This window comes from Myodes glareolus, chromosome 5 (genome assembly GCF_982192425.1).
Source record: "Myodes glareolus chromosome 5, mMyoGla1.1, whole genome shotgun sequence".
In the NCBI taxonomy this organism is placed as follows: Eukaryota; Metazoa; Chordata; class Mammalia; order Rodentia; family Cricetidae; genus Myodes; species Myodes glareolus.
The window spans coordinates 101,026,853-101,053,360 of NC_142030.1; the positions used below are offsets into that span (position 1 = coordinate 101,026,853).

Consider the following 26,508-nt stretch of genomic DNA (forward strand, 5'->3'; position numbering starts at 1 on the left):
TAGGGATCAATCCAAGGGATTTGTGTATGCTACACATTGAGATATACACGTTGAGATATATCACCAGATCAAGATATATATTTAGTGAATGTAACAAATACAGAAATGGGCCCATCTATTGATTGAAGTGTCAATCCATCCAAACACACATCTGTAAGGCATATGTTTTGGAGTGGAGTTTCTGCGGCTTTCTGTTCTATAGATGTTCAGACCTGCCAAAAGTCAGTAAGATTTAGAAAGTGCACAGAGGAGTTCGCCTTTCCTAAGCAGTGCATCAGCATTGTTTTCTCTTTATATATTTAATAAGAATTATTATTTTTTCCTTCATCTTTGTAATTATTTTAATTATAAGACCCAAGCACTTAGTTTTTGTTTATTTGTACTGTTTTATGATAGTAAAGGTGTCTAAGCTATAAAAATCAATCTAGACTTCCATTTGTTCTTGATTTTTTTACTTCTTGAAATTAAACAGTAATTCCTTTAATTTTTTTTAAATGTAATGTTCTTTGTTGCTTGGAAAGAACACTTTCTTTTAATATTTAGTAAAATCTGATCCATCAAGGAAACATGACAAATATTTCAAGGAATTTGTATGTATTCAAAAAAGATGGGGTATTTAAAATCAACTCCCAGGTGTTAGGCTAGCTAATGAGAACTACTGCAAAAAGACCTTGTTTTGAGAATGTCAGAGATGGGTGGTTTGATTGGACTGTTCTCTGTCCCAGAGATGATTCTGTAGCAAAATAGAATTACTAAGTTATATACAACTAACAGCTAGTTGACTATAAAGGGGAGATAGCTCCATAGTTAAGAGTGCTTGCTGCATTAGCAGAAGACCTGAGTTAAACTCCCAAAGCCCAGTTCAGGTGTTTCATCTCCTATAACTCCATCAGTAGTTAATTCAGCTGACTTTTGCACATGCCTATATGCATATGCATACATGCATACACATACAGTCACACAAACACAATAGTCCTAAATATTATGTCTTGAAAAATCATCTTATATGTATGATGAAATTCAAGGTGATGAATTTTTACAATATTTATGATCCATGCGAGTACATATGCATGTTATAATTTTGTTTTAGTGATGTTCATATATTGTGTTTTTTCTCTCTAAAGAAAGTATGATATTTGTCCCTATATGTAGTCATAAATCATCGAGTGCCTATAATATCTATCTTTATGTGTGTCTGTGTGAATGTATGCCATCTCTCTTGCCTAATCACTGCAAAATTTCCATATAGCTAATTTTCAAAATAGCATGTTACAAAATTATTTTCTTTTGTTTCTCTCTCCCTTTCTTTTGTTTCTTTTTAAAAAAGTTATAGCCTTCTGTTTTCTTGGCTTGAACTTGTATTCCTCCTACCTTCATCATCTTGGTGTTGAGATTACAGGTATGCAGTTACAATTCAGATTACATATAGTGCAGCAATTTGAACCTAGGACTTCATGAATACCATTCTATACAATGAGGTAGATCCCAAACACAATATTTTATTTATTTTAAAACAAATGTTTAGTTTTCTACACCATAAATGCTTAAGAAATACAACAGGTTATTGTTCTAGTTTTGTTCTGATACTGGGCAAATGTAATGACCAAAAGCAATTTAGAGGAGGAAAGGGTTTAATGGCTTGCAATTCTAAATCATAGGCCATTAATAAGGGACATCAAGGCAGAAACTCAAGTAGGAACTTGAAATTGAAACTTGAATCAGAAACTATGTCAGAAAACTGCCCGGTGATGCTTTCATATTATGGTGCTGGCATAATTGTTTGTCAGACTGTAGAAAATACAAATAGATCCATTTCTATCACCCTGTACAAAATTCAAGGCCAAGTACATCAAAGACGTCAACATAACTGCAGTTGAATTGAAGCTGAAAGAAAGTGAGAAGTAGCATTGAATGCATTGGCATAGAGACAACTTCCTGAATATAACACCAGTAGCACAGATATTGAGATTGACAACTGATAAATATAACCTCCTGAAATGGATAAGCTTCGAACCAAAGGACACTGTCAACAGCATAAAACAACAGCCAGCAGAATAGGAAAAGATCTTCACTAACCCCACAACTGACAAAGGACTGATCTCCAAAATATATAAGAAACTCAGGAAACTAGACATAAAAATACCAGATAATCCAATTTAAAAGTGGGATACAGATTTAAACATAGAATTTTCAAAAGATTTTCAAATGGCTAACATACAATTAACAATTGTTCAACACCTTTAGCCATCAGGGAAATGAAGATCAAAACAACTCTGAGATACCATCTTATACCTATAAGAATGACTAATGACAGCCTATGTTGGAGAGGATATGGAGCAAGGGTAACACTCCTCCACTGCTGGTAGAAGTGAAAACATGTATAGCCACTATGAAAATCAATATAGCAATTTCTCAGAAAATTGGGAATCAATCTACCTCAGCTTTACCAATCTAGGGCATATACCCAAATAATGTTCAATAATTCCACAATGACACTTGTTCAACTAAGTTCATAGCACTACTCAAAATTGCCAGAAACTGAAAACAACCTAGATGCCCCTCAACTAAAGGATAAATAGAGAAAATTTAGTACATTTACACAATGGAATATTACTAAGCAGTAAAAAAAATGACATCATGAAATTGGCAGGTAAATGGATGGAACTAAAAAACAAAATCATTCTGAGTGAGGTAACTCAGACCCAGAAAGACCAACAAGGTATTTACTAATAAGTTGATATTAGATATAACGTAAAAGATAACCAGGCTATAATCTTCAGCCCCAGAGAAATTAGATAAGGAGGTCTCAAAGAAAGACACTTGGATTTTCCTGGGAAGGATAAATAGAAGACATCTTGTGAATTGGGATCAGGGTGGATGGAGGTATGCAAACATGACGGATTGGGTTGGGGGATGGATGTGAAGAATAAAGAAAAATATATTTTGATGGGGGCCATTTGGGGGTTAGGGAGCAATCTGGTCCCTGGGAAACTCCCAGGAATCTACAAGGATGACCCTAGCTAAGACTACTAGTAATAAATAGTAGAGAAGGTGCATGAAGTGGCCTTCTCCTGTCATCAGATTGGTGGCTACACTAATTGTCACCAGATAGCATTCTTCCAGGAATGTAAAGAGGCTAGAGAGTTGGTTCATTGGTGAAGAGTGTGTACTGCTCTTGTAGAAGACCTATGTTCAATCCTAGCACCCACACAGGACAGCTCAAAATGGCTTCTACTGACACCCATATTCATATATGCATACTCTCATATGCACAAACAAAATTGAAAAGGAAATAAATATTTAATATTTATAATTATTAAAGATCTGTTGTCCATTAACTTATGTGCCAAATTAATTTTGCCATCACAGATATCATTAATCTCTGAAATTAACACTGACAATTTATTCACTGACATATGAGCATTTATAATCTACACACAAATATAAATGTATTCATTAATCAACAAATATAAATGTATTCATTAATCAAAAGGAAATACCAATTTAAACAACAAAGAGATCATGCCTCATATCTGAATAAATACTAGTTAATTAATCAATCAAGAAACACAGGTGCTGACTGTGATATGAAATTGTCAAATATATGTATTGCTGGTACAAATTTATCTAGGGAAAGTACTCTAGATAACAAGTGTAAATTCCTCCAAAAATTAGAATAAAACCTCATTGTGGTCCTAGTAATTACACTTCTGTGGTGGTTAAAATGAGAATCCCTTCCCACATCCCCATAGACTTATATTTTTGAGTGCTTGGTCCCTGTTATGTGGAATTGTTTTAGGACAATTTAGAAGTATGGCTTTGTGCTACTTAGAAGTGAACTTGGATATTCATCAGCACACCTTTGAATAGCTGATTTTGACAAAGAAGCAAAAAAATATCAAATGGAAAAAAGAAAGCATATTTAACAAATGGTGCCAGCATAACTGGATATCAACATGTAGAAGAATGAAAATAGACCCATATCTATCACGATGCACAAAAATCAATTCCAAATGGATCAAAGACTTCAACATTAATCCAGTCACAGTGAACTGTATAGATGAGAAAGTGGGAAGTACACTTGAATGCATTGGCACAGAAGACCACTTTCTAAATATAACCCCAGTAGCACAGACACTGAGAGAAACAACTAATAAATGGGAGCTCCTGAAACTGAAAAGTTCTGTAAAGCAAAGGACATGGTCAACAAGACAAAATGACAACCTACAGAATGGGAAAAGATCTTCCCTAACCCCACATCAAACAGAGGACTGATCTCCAAAATATATAGAGAACTCAAGAAATTGGTCATCAAAAGAATAAATAATCCAATAAAAAAAGTGGATTACAGACCTAAACAGAGAACTCTCAACAGAAGAATCTAAAATGGCTAAAAGACACTTAAGGAAATATTCAACATCCTTAGTCATCCGAGAAATGGAAATCAAAACAACTCTGAGTTTCCATCTCACACCTGTATGAATGGCCAAGATAAAAAACACTGATGACAACTTATACTGGAGAGGTTGTGGTGTAAAGGGAACACTCCAGCATTGCTTGTGGGAATGCAAGCTGGTACAGCCCCTTTCGATTTCAGTGTGGTGATTTCTCAGAAAATTAGGAAACAACCTTCCTCAAGACTCAGCAATACCACTTTTAGGTATATATCCAAAGGATGCTCAGTCATATCACAAGGATATGTGCTCAATTGTGTTCATAGTAGCATTGTTTGTCATAGCCAGAACCTGGAAACAACATAAATATCCTTCAACCAAGGAATGGATAAGGAAAATGTGGTACATTTACACAATGGAGTACTACACAGCAGAAAAAAATAAGGGCATCTTGAGTTTTGCAGGCAAATGGATGGAGCGAGAAAGCATTTTGAGTGAGGTAACCCAGACCGAGAAAGACAATCACCACATGTGGTTTTTAAACATAAAGGAAAAAAAAAATCCAGTCCACAAATCACAATCCCAGAGAACCTAGACAACAATGAGGACCCTAAGAGGGACATACATAGATATAATCTACATGGGTAGTAGAAAAAGACAAGAGTTCCTGAGTAAATTAGGAGCCTCTAACGGGAGATAAATAGAGAGAGTCAGATATCCTCTATCATGATTTACCCTGAACTAGAGGCTCATGTTTCCCATTGTGTTATTTAGGTGGGCTTTGAGTTTTCAATAGCTCATGCCAGGTCCAGTCTTTCTTTCTGCTTGTAGATCAGGATGCAAAGTTCTCAACTACTCCTCCATCACTGTAAATGGAGGCTGCTAATTCATTTCCCACTGCTCAGACCCAAATAATCACACAGAAACTATATTGATTACAGCAGTGTTAAGACAATGTCTCAGACATATTTCTAACTAGATCTTATATAATAGATTAACCCATTTCTAGTCATCTGTGTAGTGCCCAGAGGCTGTGGTTTACTGATGAAGGTTCTGGGCATCTGTCTCCTTTGGCAGATACATGGCTTTTCCTTGACTCCACCTACTTTCTTTCTATATCTGTTTGAATGTCCTGTCTGGTTTTATTCTGTTAAGCCATTGGCTGAAACAATTTCTTTATTAACCTATGGTAATAAAACAGATTCACAGCATACGGAGGGGAATCCCATATCACAACACAATGTTTTCCTGCCCCCTGTCATGCTTCTTGATCATGAAATAAACCGCTGAAAGTGTAAGCAAGCCCTAAATTAAATGCATTCTTTTATAAGATTTGCCTTGATCATGGTGTCTCTTCTTAGCAATAGAACAATATGACAACTACTTTTCTTGTCTTTTCTTTTATTTTTTCAGAAAGTGTTTCTCTATATTGCCCTGGAACTTGCTCTGTAGACAAGGCTGACCTCAAACTCAGAGATGTGTTTGTCTCTGCCTCTTGAGTGCTGGAATTAAAGCCATTCACCACCAATGCCTAGCATAAGACAACTTCTTAGTCTTGATTTGAAAGAACAAAGAAGAGGATTTCCAGATGACTAAGGCAATTCTGTGCTAAATGCTGTTGAAAAAACTCAATGCTTAGATACAAGCTGAATATGTACTAGTAGGTAGGAGTATGATTGAAGCATTCTATATAGATAAAAGTGTTGCCACCAACTTTCTTAAAATTTCCATGTTGGCAATTGCTGCCATCTGTGATTGCTTTTATTTACATGTTTTCTCCAACAGCAAGCTACAATGACGACAGTCCAAACACTCTCCCAGCTGCAATGTATCTTTATGGATCCTCTAACACCATTACAAGCAGTAGAGACTGATTCGAAGAATGTGTTCTTATTTTTAATTATGTGTGCTTGTGGGTTTGTGAATGTGTGTCTGCACAGCACAGAACTGGGAATCAGAGGCCTGGAGCAGGATTTATAGTTCCACTGTACTGACACTCTTATTTTCTTTTAAGCAAGCTAAAACTTTGAGACAATGCTTCTATGAAAACAGCAAAGAACACAATACAACATTGCTGCTAGTAGAATCCATAACTATAGACTATTGACATGGTGATCATTCTGTCCCATCACATCTTAGTTCATTTCTTAACCAGTATGGTGGTCACATTGCTTTAGACCTGGAAATAAATAGGTGGGAGCAGGAAGAAGATGAATGAAAGGGCAGCTTGTACTTCATAATGTGTACCTATACTATACTATACTAAAGCCATCACTTCATTTCTTGATTCTTTCTGCAACATCTAAGTTTACTTGTGGATGGGAAACTGGTTATATTCAGGATGTTGACAGATCCTGCAAAAGTAGCATCTGCTCCTTCCTGGGTAGGGCAGAAAGAAGAAAAGACAGTACTGGGTCATCTTTCACTGTTTAAACACCAATTAGAAGATATAATTACCAATTTCGCCACTCATATGTTGAAGAAATGTTTTTCTATGAAAGGACGAGCAATTTCAAATATTTGGCATTAAAGACATTTTCGATAATGAATAATTAGTAATTTTATCCTAAATTTTCCACAAAAAAGACATCATTTTGTGGTATTGGAGCTATTATGATTTAAATTATTTTGGGAAACTTATTGATATGGTCAATTTAAGACTCTTTGGCGGATTGGGAAATGACTTCATAGGTAACACACTTGTTTTGTATGTATGAGGACCTGATTTCAATTGTTGTCACCCATTTAAGAACAGTTGAGCATGCTACCTAGTTTATAATTATAGGTCGAGGGAGGTAGAGATCTTGAGATCAATGGGTATCTCTGGCCAGTCAGTTTAGTTGACTTTGTACGTCCCAGGCTAGTGAGAAAAACTGTCTCAAAAAAAAAATACATGCAACTTTTGGGAAAGACACCTAAAGCTGTCCTCTAGCTTCAAACACAGACACATGCACCCAAAATCTCACTCTTCAGCTCTAGCATCAAGCTATATTATTAATACCATGCTCTGAAAGGACCAGGGTCATCACAAGAACTACAAGACTAAGTCCTCAGCCCAAAGGACATTTACTTACCCCCAGAGAGACAAAAACAGGAGTTTGGGGATGAAAGAGAAGGGAAAAGAACAACAGAGGGTGGATATTTTACCTGGAGGGACAGAAGACTGCCTTTGTGACAGACATGTCCCATAGGCAAATGGTTTATAAAGGGAAAAAGGGAAAAACACCTGTTATGATAAGGTGTTTAATTTTGATTGGACAGGTTAGTTAGGGCAGCCAATAGGAAGCTTCAAATCACTGTACTTTCAAAGTTTGATAGCTGGATCTCAGTGGTTAACTTTAAGGGGAGGAAGTGACCAAATGAGGGAATAGATCTTGGCAAATTTTAGGAATGTAATCTAGGGGTTTGTAGCAAGGCAGAGGGAACAGGAAAAGAGCAATGCCTGATATAGCCATGCTTGCATGCCAGGGCCTGCTAGAGCCCCTTCACTCTCTTGAAGAAGGAGTTGCCAAAGGCTATGGGTCTATGGAAAGCTGCGTTTTGTTTACCATCTTAAAAGAATTTTATTGCTGCTTGTCATTAGCGATCATGTAAGTCAATATGGACAGAACAGTGAGAATTTCCCAAGATTATTTTATTGATCATCAAACACATTTATATAGAAACAAAGACCTCATGTTGAAGTTTTGCAAAGAGTCAGGAGTCCGTTTGGTGCTACTAAAACAGCATCTAGTGGCAGTCATCAGTCGCTTTGAATTTGCAAAATATCATTTCACAGCCAAAACAATTTGGCAGTATAAGACAAGCATTATTAAGTAGATGAAATATTCTTGATTAAAATATAGATTTGAAAGCAGAAAGGCCATGCCAAAATTTCCAAATGACAGCCTGATATTGATAAGATAAGGAAGGATATATATATATATATATAGGTATTAGTCTTTCACTGCTGTGTGAATATAAACATGAAATGATATCAGTTTGAAAGCAGGTAGAGAATAAAACCATTAGCTATCCAGGGTTCATACCTTAACACAAACATTTAAGAAAGGCATATTAACATGTTTGGGTTTTATTTTTTTCCTCTTTCCTAATACAGATTTATATTTTTGAAAACAATATCTACTATCAACCTGATATCAAGAGCAGTTCTTTACGACTGACATCTTCAGGAAAAGAAGGAATTGTTTTTAATGGTATTGCTGACTGGTTATATGAAGGTGAGTTGGACAATTCTAATTTCCAGAGGGCAAAATGACATATTTGTGTATAAAACCTGCAAGAAATATCTGTTTGTTACAGACGTCCATTGCCTCTCTCGTTCTCCTCTTCATTTCTTTACAAAACAGTCATGCTGTTTTATTGCATGTGCTCACATGCTGCCTGGCTGTGATTCATATCCTCATGTATATTACACACATGCTTTATGGTGAGTAGATATGTGTGGATACCTATGACTATATTTACACTGAGCTAAACCAGTGTCAGTGCTGATGACACGTAACTTCTATATGTAGATGGTTATATCACTCTGGAATTAGGTGGAAAAATTGTTTCTCTTTGGAAAAAAATGCAAATTCCTACTGGTTAAAAATTGCTCAAGGGAGACTGGAAAGATGGCTTGGTGGTTGAAAGACTGAACTGCTTTTCCTAGGTACCTGAATTCCCATCCTAGCACTGCTATTAGGGGTCTCACAATCGTCTGTAATGCCAGTGCCAGAGACATCAACTTCATGGGTATCTTCACTCACATGAACATTATTGAACATAAAAATAAGGATCTAAAGAGATGATTCATCGCTTAAGTGAAACTGATTCTTTTTTAAGAGATCTGTGATCAGGTCCTAGCCTACAGAGTGGCTGACAACTCTATTTAAATCAAATTCTAAAAAAATCTAATACTATTTTCTGTCCTGCATGGATTCTTGCATGCACACCATACACATAAACTCATGCAAACAAAACTCTATACAGAAAAATAAAAAATAAATAATATTTTAAAATTATAAAGCTAAAGTTAAAAAATTACCATTTGATTTTAGTCCTTTCCATTGGGGACATTCTGCCATCTTTTAATAATTGCTACATGGGGACAAAAATGGGGTCTAATTCATGATGTTTTGATACTGCTAAATCAATATTTGATAATAACTGAGCATATCAAAGATAATTAGACAATAAAAACCTCTGTCCGATTTTGCACATGGAGTAATTATTCGCTAGTTGTGCTCAAGAATGAGAGATCAGGTCTGTGTTTAATACCTAGGCTTGCAACTGTTCAACAAAGAGTGTCTAACTATGTCAAGATTTAAGGTGAGTCAGTCTACTTGATCACAAGTTATAAAGTAAGAAGAATAAGAATAATTGACAAAATCAGTTTCATATCTCAAATTTTTTCAAATTCTAATGTTCTGGTCTATATATTATCTTTTTATTCACTTAGAAAGTATTTTACTATCTTCTGTAACCAAGCACATTTAGGTAAAACCTTTCATATTTAATACATTGTGTCACCTCTGTACAAATGGGAGTTCCTAAGTTTTCTAGACCAATATTGCTGATAATTCATGTATACAGCTGCTTCAACATGAGACAAGGAAATACTTGTTTCAAAAGTTGACAATACAGCAGGACACTAAATGGTTCATACATCATATATGTGTGCATACATATTAGCTTATAACTGCTCATTTATGTAAAAGACATATAATAACTGTATACTATATGTCAATAATTGTAACTTTTTTCAGTAATTTGAAATTTCTAGAGATGGTGCATTCCCTTTAAAAATAAAATAAAATAAAAACCTCAGTAAACATCAATGTTCAATTACTAATATGTGGTATCTAAAAACACTTTTTAAAATTTTGTGATATTTGTTTAGTGTGTGTGTGTGTGTGTGTGTGTGTGTGAGAGAGAGAGAGAGAGAGAGAGAGAGAGAGAGAGAGAGAGAGAGAGGAGAGAGAGAGAGAGAGAGAGAGAGGAGAAAGAGAGGTGTGTGATGTGTACATGCTGCATCCTGTACAGGGAAGTCAGGCAACACTTGCCAGAAACAGTTCTGTCCTCCTACCATGTAGAGTCTGGAGATGGAACTCACGGTGGCAAGCACTTTGACCTACTAAACCATCTTACCAGCTTAGACATCACTGCTTAAATTCCATTCTCAGTAATCGCCTGGAAAGAAAATATAGAGTATGATAAGGATATCGCAAACAGTCCTGGGAAAGTATCTACTTATCACAAAACTCTTACAGGTTACTTTGTATTCCCAGTAGTATGATAGCATGCTGATATTTTTAGTTCTCAAATAAAAACAATTCATTCAAACATCCATCCATTCATCCATCTTCTCACTCACTGGTAATTACTGTTAGCCATCTGTATTCCAGCTGTATTCTAGTAGTCCAGGACTACTTCCATGTGCAAGTGACCATGTGGTCTTGAGGGCCTTACATTCAGTAAATGATGTTACTAAGTAGAGCTGTCTTATTGAGTTGGAGTCAAATTTAGATGTATATGTGTAGTTGGTTGAGGTCTTGGCGTGTGAGTGTACATTTATACACACATCATATACATGTATGTATATAGGCGTGTGTGCATGTATGTGTGTGCATAATAGGTTTTCATATACATGCAAGCATCAGGGAAAACTATTTAACACCCAGCACTGTCTCAAGAAGTAGTGAGAGCTGTGGTGAATGACAGTATTAGAAGTAATTACAGATTGGAAGAGTAAAAACAAATAGCTAAACACACACCATAACAAACTAGTTCTCTGCTGAGAATTCTGGAAGCTAATTTCTACTTCTCTCTCTCAAAGATAAGTTACTAGAGATGCTGAGGAACAAAACAGAACAAGTCTGGCTACTTCAGTCATTCTAGAAGGCAGAAACTAAGGGATAGCTTTGTCTGGAAAAATAGACTCTGAGAAGCCTCTTGTATTCAAAACATCTTTAATTCTGCAGCAGACCCTGAAAGATAAAAAAAGCCATATCCAGTCCTTCAATCATAATAAATGTAGGTTTGTAAAGAAGAATGTTGTGAGTCTTAGCCCATTCTAGTTATTTACAAAATATTTTCCAAGAAGAAAGCCCCTTGAGTAGATACTGAAAGAATAAGAAGTATTGGCCTTTGGAGATATAAATAAAACCATTGATCAACAAAAATGAGGATCCACTTTAGAATCACCAGAAGCCATGTATATCTGGTGTGGTAGCCCACATGCATCTGTAATTTTAGTGCCCCTAGCAGAGATGGGAGACAGAGACAAAAGAGTATCTGGGATTTGATGGTCAATTAGTCTGCAGTATACAGGGGTGAACAAGGGAAACCTATGCAAAATGAGGGAGATGAAGACTGCCACTTGACAATAGCCTCTGACTTCTACAACTATGCACATACAAGGATGTACACACACACACACACACGCACACACACACATACACACACACACACACACACACACAATTGCACATGAGAAGAAAAGTCTAACCCTAGAAAACAGCTTGCAAAATTACAGAAGGGATGGACAGGTGTTTGCCCTGGGGATTTCAAAGCCTTGACAGCAATGGTGTGTAAAATGAGACAGAAGAGGTCACTAAGAACCAAGATCAACAGTGACCTGAAACAATGAGCTGAGACTTTGGGCATTTTATTACTGGTATGTAGGGAGATGAGAGAAGCTGGTCAAGCAGGGAGTGATAAGATTAGCTCTCCTGCAGAGATAGGTCACTTGGTGATAGTGTAGAGTGTGGGTCGAATGGTGGAAGGGACTTGTGAACAGCTATTATGTAAGATACTTTCGTTGTTCAATCAGGAGATAATGAGTCATAAAACTGGGGCTAAAGCAGTTAGTGGGAGGGAAAATTCTAAAATCGATGAGGCAGTAGCATAGTTAGGTCTTAGTGGCTAAGCAGATGGGTGCACGAGGAAAGACGAAGAATGAGTCTATTGCTCTGGGTTTGGGTCGCTAATGAACAGTGGGGTCGGACACAGTGAGAGAGCAGAGACAAGGAGAGGCTATCTCAGAGGAGGGGTTGGTGTAAGTATAGACATTTCACAGTCTGTTGGCATGCTATGATGGGTGACACCTTGTGATTATTTTAAGCTAACAAGGTAAATACGCGAAGTCCCTCCCATAGGTTTGTTTCTCAGGCTTGAACACTGATTGAGAGGACTGAGACATCGACTTTCTTAGGGAAGCTGCATGGAGACCATAACCATTCCATTTTTTTGTGAAATTTAGGAATTAATATTAAAGATGATTTTTGGATTTACTTTTTTATTTAGTGTGTGTGTGTGTGTGTGTGTGTGTGTGTGTGTGTGTGTGCAAAATGTCCATAGTGTGTGTGTATGTCAGAGGATGACTTGTATGAGTTGTTTTTCTTCTTCTACTATGTAGATTCTAGAGACAAAACTCAGGTCATGGGGCTTGGTGGCAAGTACTTTTACCTGTAGAGCATCTCACCAGTCCTCAAAACTTTTACTTAATATGAAAACAAACTCTGCAACTGGGGATGGAAATCTGTTAGTACAGTACAGTACTTCTGTGTGGTACTGTATCACACAGAAAACCGTTGGATTGGTCTCCAACACATAAAGAGGGCATGTTGATACTTGTCTGTAATCCCAGCATCTTGGAGTTAGGGAGAGAAAGATTGGGAGTTCAAGGTCATCCTCAGCTACAGAGTGAATGTAAGGCCATTCTGGGATACATAAAACCCTGTACATATATGAAAATGTCATAATAAAACCCCAAATTGCATATAATTGATGTATAAAAGACAGATAAATAATGTAATTATAAATGTGCTTATAAATTTCAGCAAATAAACTAACAAAAAGTAATAAATTTAAAAATCAATGAAAATATAATATGATTTATATTGAAATAAATAATATAAACAGCATAAATAAATTATATAATGCAAATATATTATACATAGTATAGATAAAGAATAAATAAGCAAGTAAATAATCTACAAATCTGAATTGCTCATGAACAGTGTGGTGAAGTCCAAGAAGGTCATAAGGACATAGGTCACAGACTCATTTCCGATGACACTGTAGACCCGACACATTACAGAAGGTAATCTGTACAATGACAGGCTTTGCTATTCGGTTAAGCTTTGTGCTCTGGCTCCTACACCATCAAAGGTCTCTGGGGTTTTCCTCAACCAAAGACTCTGAATACTACTGTCCATGAGTTGCCCAGTTTTCACCCAATTTCCAACAAGAACCCTACCGAAATAACCATTTCAAAGGATTTGGCAGTGGGGATTAAGCAATCCTTGGTTTTCCTAGCTTGTGCTTCTCATTGTCCCCTTGCTTCCCCAACGTGCCAGCAGTTTCTACACTCCAGCCTTCTCCCTCTTCAGTGTCCAGATTGTGAGTCAGGGACACACCTCTTTATAATCTGAGAACTTTGATGACATGTGGCCTGGAGTAGCAGAGTTTGCCTTTCTTGGACTTCACAGAAAGCAATTCTGTTCTAAATCCCTATATCTGGGAGACTCAGAAGGGGCATAGCATATTGTCGTTTTTTCTTCAATTAAAACTTGACTTCTCTAAAGGCCATGGTGGGTAGGAATAAAGATAGCTCACATGAAAAACAAGGAAAGCTTCAAGCCGGGTGGCATGGTGTGCTTCTGCACTTGGAGGACAGGGAAATTGAAAGTAAATCTTTCTTGGCTATAGGGTGAGTTCCAGCCACATGAACTACATAGCAACACCTTGTCTCTAAAGAAAAGCAATGTGGTTTTATTACAAATTTTCAGGATGGGACATGATCTGTTCCCTGCTAGGCCAGTTTGTGAGCACAGTATTAATACCCAAAGATGCTAAGTGGAGTCCTTATACGCCTTACAGAGTGTCATCTTAAGTCTTTTTCCTTCTAGTTTTATAACCATTCAGTTCATAAGAAAATATAAACCTATTTTGAAGAGTTGTTGAAATTCAGAGAAATGTGCAAAAATTTCCAAAATATAAGACAATTTTTAATATTATATTTATTGAAAGTAAATCTAATGTTACCCATAAACACCTCTGGATTTGATATGGGAATACAACCAAAGGTACTACATCAAAGTTTCTTTTAAAGAACTTGTAAATTGACTAAAACAGGAGGAATGTAGCGCATACAGCTGCCAACATCTTGAAATGATGGAACTAAGGGAGATAATGGAGTAATAAGATCAAAGAGTAATGTATAAATATGTGTAATATCTGTAGCTATATAAAAGGAAAATCCTCATCAACTACTTAATTTATTAGAGAAAAATTTCTGGAACTTTAAACTGTTTTGAGAGCGACTGAGGTCTGGAAATATGACACAGTGGTTAAGGGAGCTAGCTATTCTTCTGGAGGACCTGAGTTCGGTTCCTAGCACATCGGTTAGCCCTCAGCTACTTGTAATTCTAAGTTCAGGTGATTTAATGCCTTCTTTAGGCCTATGTGGGCACCTTCACTTATGTTACCACACATACAAACACACACACCACACAACACACACACACACACACACACACACACACACGCGTATATATACTAAAATAAAGAAAATCTTTAGGTATATAGAACAAGATTAATCATGCCCAAATTATTAATCATGTGTTTTAAGGGATCATTCTCTGACATTCATACACATCTATAGAATTAATTTACTAGTCAAATATGAGCACAGTATTACAACAGTGAATAATGGTGTCTGTCTGGAATATTGACAATGCAGTGAACTGACCAACTATTACTTAACAAACCCTTCTGCTCAGAGTAGTCAGATATGAACAAGAGTCAGGTCAGATTATTAAGTAGATTTACAATCTGAACTCAGTTTGGTGGCATGGAGGAATTTAAGGTGCTCCATAGAGAAAATAATGGCCCTTGCTTTGCTCTGAAAGAACAGCAAGAAGAAAGATAAACAACATAGCATTAACAATTCCCTTCCACACACTTACCACTGTATCAGTTTCATTAAAAAAGAACAAGGCAAAATACCTATTTTTTGGCCACATTTTTTTATGTTCTTCTTCCTCAGTCTATCAAATCTTGGCATTTGCTGACAATCCAGTGAAACAAGGAATAGAAAAAAAGGTAAGGTAAACATACAGAGACAGAGCCATGGAAACCAGAGACACAAGGGGGTATAGACAATGTGGGCGAGGAAAAGAGCTGGTGGATTCACTGGCATGCCACTCAGCCCTTCATGGTTAGGCCAACATAGGAATGCAAAAGGTGGGACTGAAGGAAGGGAGTGGGAGGTGAGTAAGACAGAAAAGTCCCACAAGAATGTAGACAGTAACATGGAGAAAATAAGTGGGATAGAACAACCACAGAAACTGCAGTGGTGCCTTCAGGAAATCTTGTCTGTCCAAATTGATTACAATTGATAAAAAATAGCTTGTCTTTTAGAAGAGCCTGTTCATCTGAATGAAATGATTGCATCTTAGATTTTGAGAAATACTTCATGTTTGTGCCTGTGTGTTCTTAAGTATCTGTGATAAAAAACAACAACAAACCTACATGTGTTGAAAACTCCATCTGCTCTACAGTGAAATCTTCCAAACCACACGAATTTATTTTTTAAAAAAGCCAAGCTACACTAAATTAGAATGCAGTGTGATTTGTAAAAAAAGAAATTGTTTGTAAATAATGTAATATAATTATCATAATCCTTAAATAAATGCCCTGTTAGTTGCAATTCAGTAAATGGTACTTGTTTCAGGATGTCTGTTGAGGAAATTCTATTAAAGATACTCTTATTTACACTTCGTGTTGCAGATGTTGGTACATTTTTTTTGTCACCTTAGTTGAGATAGAGTCTTTTGTTCACTACGTCCACATATATCAAGAAAGACAAAACCTTAGAGTCCAGGGATTCCCCTGCTCTCTTCCTCTCATCTCCCTAGAGGAGATCTGGAACTACCAATGTTGTGGCAAGCATGTCTGTCTTTTACGTGCTCTCTGGTGACCTAAAGTCAAGTCCTTAAGGTTGTGTCAGAAGCACTTTTCTTTCGGAGCTAACTCCCTAGAATTTTTAAAAAAATGTATCAGCACTATGGGACAAAGAAGCCAACTCCAACATTTTTTTTAAATGTCTCAGCACTATGGGACAAAGAAGTATTTGCAAATCACTTGTTTAGTATAGAAACAATATACTTCATTTCTGACAGATAAGCTTTATTATCAGATCAAGCAAAGTGACTGTACTTTCTGTTAGGTTTGGGTTTTCTTCTATTTTGTTTTTCTGCTATATTGAGCTTGAAGTGATTACGAGAGAAATGTGAGCTTCAAGTTCAGAGGATTGGACTTGTGAATATGTTCCAATTGGAGTTATTATTCGTACAGGCGGCAAAATGTCTAACATCCTTACAATTAAAAGAACAGAAAGCATACTATACTGTGTGTTAGTGGTGTCACAGTGACAGTATATTCCCATTTCTACCCTAGTTTCTCAATCCCTATCAATCCCTATGCTTTCTGTAGAATGTTGTCTCCTCTTCAGTGTTGTTAAACAAACAAAAAATGCAATATTTTCATAGAAAAAAAATGAGTCCATTTATCCACCATTTCAGAAACATAAATCAAATACAAAAAGGGTAAGACTGCCAGATTTTACAGTGAGCGATCCTGTGGCCTTTCTTCATAAATGTTTGCCTGGTTACAGCTAGTGTAGTGTAAGTTATTAAGACCATGACCAATAGTTTGGTAAAACTTCATAAAGCTGTGTCCACAGAACTATAGATAGCAAATGAAGTTGACCCTCAGGATATGTGTCTCTATGTAACACAGATGCTGCCCTACTGAATGGAAGGGTTCCTACACAGCCAGACTGCTATTAGCTAGTTGGCTAGTCTAGCAAGTGATGCTGTTCCAGGGACAGGGTAGTCATCACAGCCTTTGCACATAAGGTAGGAGCTGAATGCTGACTACTGCACTAGGCGATATATTGTCCATGTGATTATTGATAGTCACTTTGATTATGAGTTTACTCTATGGACATTACATGGCATTGAGATACTCATAAATATATTTGCACATATATTTATTCTTTCTGATAAGTCTTCCCTAAAATTTCTCTTCCTCTAAATTTCAAGTATTAGTCTTCTCATATGCCTGATCAAGTTAACATTTATTAGTTACTTTTTACAGGTCAGAGCTTTTCCTAGAAACATAGAAATATTTTGTTCAAAATTCTGCCAAGTTAGAGATCTGGTTATTAGTGTACTTCATTGTTCTTCCTGAGTAAGAATATTGTAGAGCTCTGACCCAGTTCCAGCCTGCTCGTGGGTGCCATGCTCAGGGACCTGCCTAGAGTTTAAACCTTCATCTGTTCCTAACTTGTATTGGAAACACAACGTGGGCCACAGATGGAAATCGAAGGAGTGAGGCATGTCAGAGACTGCAGTACTTTATGCAGTCCCATGTGCTCTTCAGGCTTAGCCCCTCACACATCCAGATGTCGATTTTATAGTGTATTGTTGCTGCATGCATTCAGTGAATACAACAGTTCATAGTGGGATGTTTGGGTCACACTGTCATTTTGTAATCCATTTTCCAGGTAATTATTTAATTTTCCTCTATTGCTGGGCTTTCTTGAACCTTGGCTTTCTCTTCCAATTGCACATAAGACAAGGACTATTCCACTGATGCCATGGGAACCTATGTTCTTCATATGTGTTTTCAGCTTGAATTTCTCTTTTCTTCCTGTGACATATTTTGAGGTTTTTAGAAGAACAATGTCAACATGTTCTATAGTCTTTATGATCACCATGACTTTTGTCACAACTAGGTGGCACAAGCATTTGTTCTTTCAGCCCTTGTTACCTCTTCCAACGTGTCACTCCAGGTCACCACCAATGACAGTTGATGACTCTCAGCTGCATCTTTTTTTATAAATTACCCATACTTTATTTCCTACCTTGGAAGAAGAATATTATTGCAACCCCCACACAACAAATACACAATACACACACACATACACCATAACCAAACAATACCACCTATTCTCATTAATTTTATTTTGAAGGTATGTTTTCTGAATCTCTTCTCTAGTATTAATTACTGTCTCTGGGTCCCCAAAGGAAAGACTTGAATTATTCAGTAAAATGATTTGAAGATGCCTTGTTTACAAAGAGACTATTTATAGAGTTGAAGCCATGGCAAACCACAGAGTTACCCGCTAAAATCTAAGCTAAGAGCAGCCAAGTCATCATCGTCACTGCGAACGCAGCGAGGAGCTGTTCCCAGACACAGAATTATAGTATAGACTTATGAACAGTGTTGGTAATATCATTTAAAGTTCACAGCTAGCCTGAGGTTACATTGCAAGATGGCACTTGAAAATAAATGATCTGGTTTTACACACTTCCTTCTAATTGGGAAAAAGCTATAATGATGAAACACTATAGGAGCCAGAGGGCATAGTATGGGGACTTCGGGGTTCCTATAAATTAACTTCCTGAGTCGGAAGTATATAGTGGATCTTATGCTATATGAAAAATGTTTCTCTATATATTTCCTTCTGTTTCTTGGAGCTAAAGTGAGTCCCCAACTTGTTTGATGAGGGAATAGAAAAAAGAGTTGCATGCAAATATGTACGGATGATATTATGAGTAGGCACGGTTTTACCTGTATCTCCCTCTTCATTCATCATTCTTACTCTTTTCCCTCAAATGATACTTTCATGTGCTAGAACCATGGTACCTCAAACCCCAGATTTGATGATAAATCTTCCTCCCTCCTGCTTTTCCTGGAATTCAAAGTGCAACTTAAAAATACAGGCTTCTCAGAGTAGTGAATAAAATCTAATATACTGTCTAGAAAATATTCATGCCCAATGAGGATTTCAAGGACAGATATTTGTGGGTCACTGAGCCCACATCTCTACAGTCGATCTCAATTAACACTCATTTATTCTAGAGGAACTTCTGCATTCTCACATCGCCCACTGGTGGTCACCTGATGGAGAGAGACTTGCCTTCCTGATGATAAATGACTCCTTGGTGCCTAATATGGTTATACCTCGGTTTACTGGAACACTGTACCCCAAAGCAAAGCAGTACCCATACCCCAAGGTAAGCAGTGCAAATGGGCTATTTGTTCCTTCTCTCTGCATCAGTGACTTGATGGACAACATGCTTGTTTCAAGAAAAAGTGCCTCTGTAAAAGAGGCTTCCTATCTGTAGACCAAGCCATCAATTCAAAGTTTGTCACTTGAAGGCAACAGAAAGAGTGTGGATAGAAAAAGGCACAAATGGGGCTAGAGAAATTTTTCAGGCAACAAATTACTTGTTGTATAAGCAAATGACTTGAATTTGATCCTTTCTAAACTATGATAGAAAGCCATGCTTGGAAGTGTTTACTTGTAATACCAGGAGTGGGAAGATGGATATAGATGTAACCCTGTGGCTCGTTGGCCAGCTAAACTAAAGCTCATGGTGACCTCCTGGCCAACGATAAACTTCATTTCAAAAAAACAAGGTGGATATCACTAGAGGAATGACAGAAAAAGAATCTCTGGCCTCCATACAAATGCATATACATGCTCCTTCTTTTTCTTTCTGTCTGTTTCTCTCTGTCTCTTTCTTTGTCTCTCTGTGTCTCTGTCCCTGTCTCTCTCTCTCTGTCTCTCTCTCTTTCACACACACACACACATACAGGCAAACTGTTGTGCTTCTTCCCTTCTGATACTCACATTTGATTTTTTTTTCTTCTCACCTACTGAGTTGAAAAGAAGGTGAGAAGAGAAGAGAGACAAACCTGAGGTGAGGACAAAAGCTTCCCCTAGGTACAACCTTGGAGTTGTGAATAGATATTATAAAATGAAGGAATATCACAGCTAAGTAAGTTAGGACTTTTAGTTTCAAAAAAGTTTCAGTTGCTTTCAAATGATCTCTTAGGGCAGTTAATGTGCTATAAGTTAATATGTATTTTAATTCTCTCATAAAAGTTGACTGAGCATAAAAAAAATCTCCAGTCAAGAATAGATGAATCATAAAAGGCTCAGTAAAGAATAGAACAAGCGTAAAGAATTTACTAGTAAGTACATGAATATCAGCATTATTTTGGCAGAAAGTAATAAGGAATGTGGTTTATGAAATGCTTCTTTTGAGTCCTATCCAGGGGTAGATGAGATAGATAAAAAGGTTTATAGGGCAAGAACTACATGGAAAACTCACCTAGACAAAACTACTCCTATTGAAAGAGGCTTCTAGGACAAGAACACAAGTAAATTGGAAAGTACTTGGGTTTCTCTTGCAGGTCCTTCTGAATGTCTCAAGGTTTCCTGTGTGGTAGTGGTAGTGGTTGTGGTGGTGGAAGTGGCAGTAATGGTGTGTGTGTTTGTGTGTGTGTGTGTGTGTGTGTGTGTATGTGTGTGTGTATGTGTATGCGTGTGTGTTGCATATGTATGAATGTGCAAAGATAATGTATGGAGGTCAGAGGTAGAATGTTCCATGTCTTTCTCAATCACTGGGTGCCTTATTTTTTGAGACAGTGGATCTCACTGAACCTAAAGCTCCACAATTCAGCTGGTCTGGCTGGCAAGTGAACTCCAAGAATGTTCTTTCTTAGCCTTCCAAGATATCCCTAGATATATATGACTGTGACCATTTTTCATTTAATGCGAGATTCAAACACAGATCTCCATCTTTATATTACATTTTTCTGACTTAGCCATCTCAGGCACTTTAAATTCCCTCATAAAAAGAAATTGTAATACTGTTTATTTTGTTTTTGAGAATTTCATAGATCTATGCAATCTATTTTGATCATATCTAATCCCTATTACGTGACTACAAGTTCTGCAGAACCCTGTTTCGACAAACTTTGTATCCTTGTCTTTCATTTTTTTTTTATTTATTTCGGAGTCTGTCCTGAGACTGTAGACCAGACTGGCCCCGAACTCATATAGATCCGCCTGTCTCTGCCTCCCAAGTGCTGGAATTAAAGGCCTGTGCCACCATCACTTAACTATTCTCTTCATTGTTATAACCCTCTGAGTTTAATTGGTACTTTCCATATATTCATGGGTGTGAGGCTAATCATTTAGAGTTTCAGGAACCTATCATAGCCACACTACTGAAGAAAAACACTCTCTTACCACCACAGCCACCAACAGCCAATAACTCCTCTATTAGTGGTGAGGCTTGAGGTTCCCATCAAAACCCATGCCATAGTGATGACTGACATGGTCTTGTGCTGTCAATCTCTCTTTTAAACACCTATCTCCCAATTGAATAGATAAGGAGCTTGTGGTGAATCCATTAATGCATTATTCATGCAAAGAGGTCTTCTGAATGTCTACTTTGTACAATTTTTTTAGCCCCTAATTATGCAAACCAGGAAACTGTTTCTACTTTTAGTGATGGGGTACACACCTTTGAAGGTCAGACTCTGATCTCTCCTTTCAACATGTGAGTTCTAGGAATCATACTCATGGCATCATGAAAGGTGGCAAGCCCCTTTACCCTCCCAAATACCTCTCTGACCTTCAAGAAGCTGTTTTTGTGCACTTATTTGGAGAAATATGCTTTGTTTTTCTCAAGTGCAAATATCTTTGCTAACCTTGAACTTTATCAAGGTTTACTGTATAATACCCAGAAAAATAAATAAATAAAACTCATCACACTTTTTAGACCAGTCTGCTATGGAAACACAGCAAGACTGTAAAAAGTTTGAGACTACTTACATGTTCCGTTTCCTAAACACCACATTCGGGTATTCCAGAGAGAAAGAAAATGAATATTGTTTCAGGAACAGAAAGTGCAGGTGTTTGTGCACAAATGAGTGAGTTTAGTGCCATGAAAGAGACAACACAGAAATTTATTTCTCAAAAGTGGGACTTGCAATTGATTTTTATTTTTAAAAATAATATGCTTAGATTTGTCTTAAAATCACTCTCTCAGTTTTGGACAGTTCCAGGTCTCGCCATGCAAAAAAATTAAGACTCATAAATGGAGAAATACAAACATTTGAGAAAATTAAATATGTCACCAGAAACTCACAAAATCATTATAATTTGTAATTTAATAATATATGGCTAATTTTATTTTTATTGATTTTAATTGAGCTCTTCATTTTTCTCTGCTCCTTTCCCTGCTCCCCTTCAACCCTCTCCCAAGGTCCCCATCCTCACAATTTACTCAGGAGATCTTGTCTTTTTCTACTTCCCATGTTGATTCGATCCATGTATGTCTCTCTCAGGGTCCTCATTGTTGTCTAGGTTCTCTGAAATTGTGATTTGTGGGCTTGTTTTCTTTGCTTTAATGTATGGCTTTTTTTAGTCATGATTCTGTGTATCTATCAATTTGAACAAAGTCCTGGATTCTAGTAGACATTTTTCTTTTGTTTTGAGGGAGACTACCATTTTATCCATTGTTTAATCTTCATTGCAGTTACTTATCTTTCATAAATGAATTAACTGAGATTTTAAAAAGGTTAAGTGCTTCTTTAAAAGGCATTATGAGCTAGATAGATGACTAGCAGTTAATAGCCCTTGCTGCTCTCAGAGTACCTGGGTTCTATTCCTGGCACCCATGTTGAGTATAACTCACACCAGCCAGTAACTCTAGCTCCTGGGAATCTGATGTTATCTTCTTGACTCTGCAGATACCTGTATGCACATATGCGCGCGCACGCGCGCGCACACACACACACACACACACACACACACACACAACCTCAAATTTATATATACATACATATATATATACACACATATGATTTTTAAAGATACATCTTTTAAGTCACAGCTATTTCAGGACAGGAAGATAACGTAAATAACATTCCCATGGATCAGCTGTTATTTTATAGAGGCTCAGAAAACCTGAACACCTGCCTTCAATCACAGATACTAACTGAGATCCATTTGCCCCACATACATACACACCCAGACTCGACTATGTATGGGGAGCAGAGAGTATCACCACATCAACACGTGAACACAGTGTGATGAAGGTTCTAAGTGGGCAATGACTGCCAATGAGTGTATTAAAAATAAAACCTGGAACTAGGGATATAGCTCATCTTTTGCACACCATGTGTGGGGAACTTTGATAATCTAGACATTATCTGGATTATCCAGACAAAATAATCCAGGTCTTGTGTTGTAAGCTTGTGATCCCAGTACTGGGGAGGAAAAAATAGGTAGATATCCTTGGAGAGCTCCAGATAATGAGAGGCTTTTGTTTCTAAGGATGTGAGCTCTGCTTGTGAGGATGACACCTAGGCTTGTACTTTGCCATTTACTTATATGTGCACATGCACTTCATGCCACATGCCTGTCCACACATCCACATACTTAAAAAAATAAAAATGAAAAGGTATATTACCAGACAAAGCCAAATGACCATACCCTTGTCTGGATGTGGCTTTTATGTGAGATGACCACCAATGTACTTAAGATACCAGTTTTCAAAGAAAGTTGGGGTTTGGGTCCTTGTAGTCACAAGAATTTCAGTTTCTTTTTGAGTATGTCTTTCATTTTCAAACTAGTTTTAAATGATCATTATTTTTCCCATCACAAATTCAGGTTCTATTTGCTTGCATACAATAAACTGAGAAAGGGACGCTTTAGAAATTGAGATAACGTCAAGTTCATACTAAATTGCTGTTTAAATTAAGCTAGTTTTAAAAACTGGTGCAGCAAAACTCTGCACGGTCAGATATACTGATGAAACACGTACACCAAACAAATATATTTGGATTTTATTTAATTCAGCATGATTTGGTGCTCATAAAATACCCTATCATTAGCAACTCAGCACAAAAGAGATGCGGAGTTCTCTCTCTCTAACCTCAGGTTAATCTTCTTAATTAAAACATTATCTCGTTTAATGACAATTTAGTTGCCAGTAAAACAAGGTTAATTATTATTGAGGCTTGCATTTCAGAATCATGGAGGAAGGGATTCTGTGGATTTGCAGTCTTTGTGGCAAATGCGACTGTTGAAAGCAAAGAGATGAGCTCTGTAATTTGCACACTCTCTGAATGATTCGAATATTAAAAAGTGCAAATGAACTCACTAGGTTTGCTTAATTCCAAACCCCATGGAAAAGTAAAAATGTAACTGAGATTACGAACTGCTGAATAGCGAAATTTGGGAGCCAGCCTGATGCCTCACAGAGGTGCCTTTATATAAAAATGGCCTCAGGTGTACAATTTTTAATTTGCATTCAGGTGGAAGCTGATTGCAATATCAGTCTTCCTGCACAGGTGCGAATTTATGGTTTCAGTGGCATACTCTTAAAGAAATGATCAGGCTTTGTGTGTCTTTCACAAAAGTACAACAAACTCTCAGTAAGAGTTCACACAAAGATCCAATCTAAATTAATATCCTTATTTGTCTAGTTAGTATATTTAATTATTTAATTATAAAATATAAGCACAAATTTCTCTAACTGGATAAGAATTAGTATCACAAAACCCCAATTACTTTAATGCATGGCTGTATCCTCTTATAGATAGCCTACTAAGCATCTCTTTGTTAGCTAGTATCGCAATGCTATTATATTTTATCCAAAGAAAGAAAACATTTTTCTTGCAATGTCTGCTTTCTGAAATATTCTCAGAGAAATATCTGTCTCAGTTTTTAAAGTCAAGTAAATTGTGCATTAGAATTTTAATCACATAAATTATGGTGCATTACAGCAGAGCCAACATTTGAACTCAGATTCCTCTGGCTCACAATTGTAGGTAACCTAGATCTCAAAACACATTCCAGACAACAGCAGTGATCATATTAACCTTGTGCTGGAGGTGGGTGTCATCTCCTCTGTACAAGTCTCATGGAAACTAACTTCTGACACTAGTGATGTGTGGTCAGATATAAAGAAGACAGATATAGTTGATAGATACTAGATAGATAGATAGATAGATAGATAGATAGATAGATAGATAGATAGATACATAGTAGATAATATGACATAATAGTTGACAGAGAAATGATAGACTACATAAGATGGAGAGATGAGAGATGGATGACAGATGGAACATCTTAGAAGATAACTGATGATAGATGACAGAGAAATATGACTGAGCTGAATAGTTTTGTGTCAATAATTGTTTCACACAAGCTAGAGTCATCTGTGGAGGGAACCTCAGTGAAGAAAATGTCGCCATATGACTAGTCTGTAAGGAAGTCTATAGGACATTTTCATAATTAGTACTTAATGAGGGAGTGCTCAGCCCTTTGTGGGTTATGCCGTGCCTGGGGTGGTGGTCCTGAATTCTAAAAGAAAGCAAACTGAACAAGCCATGGAGAGTAAGCCAGGAAGCATCACCCTTCTGTGGCTTCTACATTTGCTTATGCCTTCAGTTTTCTGTCCTGTGAGAGTTCCTGTCCTCACTGCCTCTGATAATGAACTGTTGCATATAACTGTTAGCAAAGTAAAATCTTTCCTTCCCAAGTTGCTTTTGCTCATGGAGTTTAATTACAGCAATAACAACTAAGACAGATCAATTCTACGTGGTGGATATAGAATAAATAGGAGACAAATAGATGTTAGATAACAAATGAAAGCTATTATGTGATAGACTGATAGAGTATAGATAGATTAGATAGATAATAGATAATATATAGATAGATGACAGATAAATAGAACACAAATATAAAAAGATATGATAGAGATACAGATAGAAAAATATATGATAGATATGTTAGATGATAGATAATTGACAAATAAATAATAAATATGTGATAAAGATAAAAGATTAATAGGTGGGTAATAAATGATAACTAGATGGTAATAGGTGAGTGACGTTAAATGATAAATGACAAATAGGTGATACATATATGATACAGATGTATATGAATGTACATAACATTCATATACATTGAGCATAGATAAAAAGTACATGGAACAGTTTTTTAATCAGAAAACTTTACTGATGACTCGGCATTGTAGTTAAAACACGGATACATAGTTCTACATCGAGACTCTGATTTTAGGTCTGTGAGCAGGACTCTTGAGTATCTAAGGCCCCAGGTGATGCAGATTGGTGCTACAACCCCAACTGGCCAAATTACATCACAAAACAAGGATTAAATTTTAACCTACTAGATCTAGCTAGAGAAATAACAAAACAAAAACATAAATTATGATCCCAATAGTGG

At 36.8% G+C, this 26,508-nt stretch overlaps 1 protein-coding gene across 2 annotated transcripts in view; it reads left to right on the plus strand.

Moving 5' to 3' along the window:
- The window catches only part of Dpp10 (dipeptidyl peptidase like 10), a 723,175-nt gene that overhangs the window by 611,278 nt on the left and 85,389 nt on the right, over positions 1-26,508 (plus strand). For both annotated transcript variants that reach the window (XM_048443790.3, XM_085688334.2), the window contains exons 8-9: positions 8,494-8,614; positions 19,314-19,468. In XM_048443790.3, coding sequence (XP_048299747.3) covers positions 8,494-8,614; positions 19,314-19,468 — 276 coding nt within the window. The remainder of the gene's footprint in view (positions 1-8,493; positions 8,615-19,313; positions 19,469-26,508) is intronic.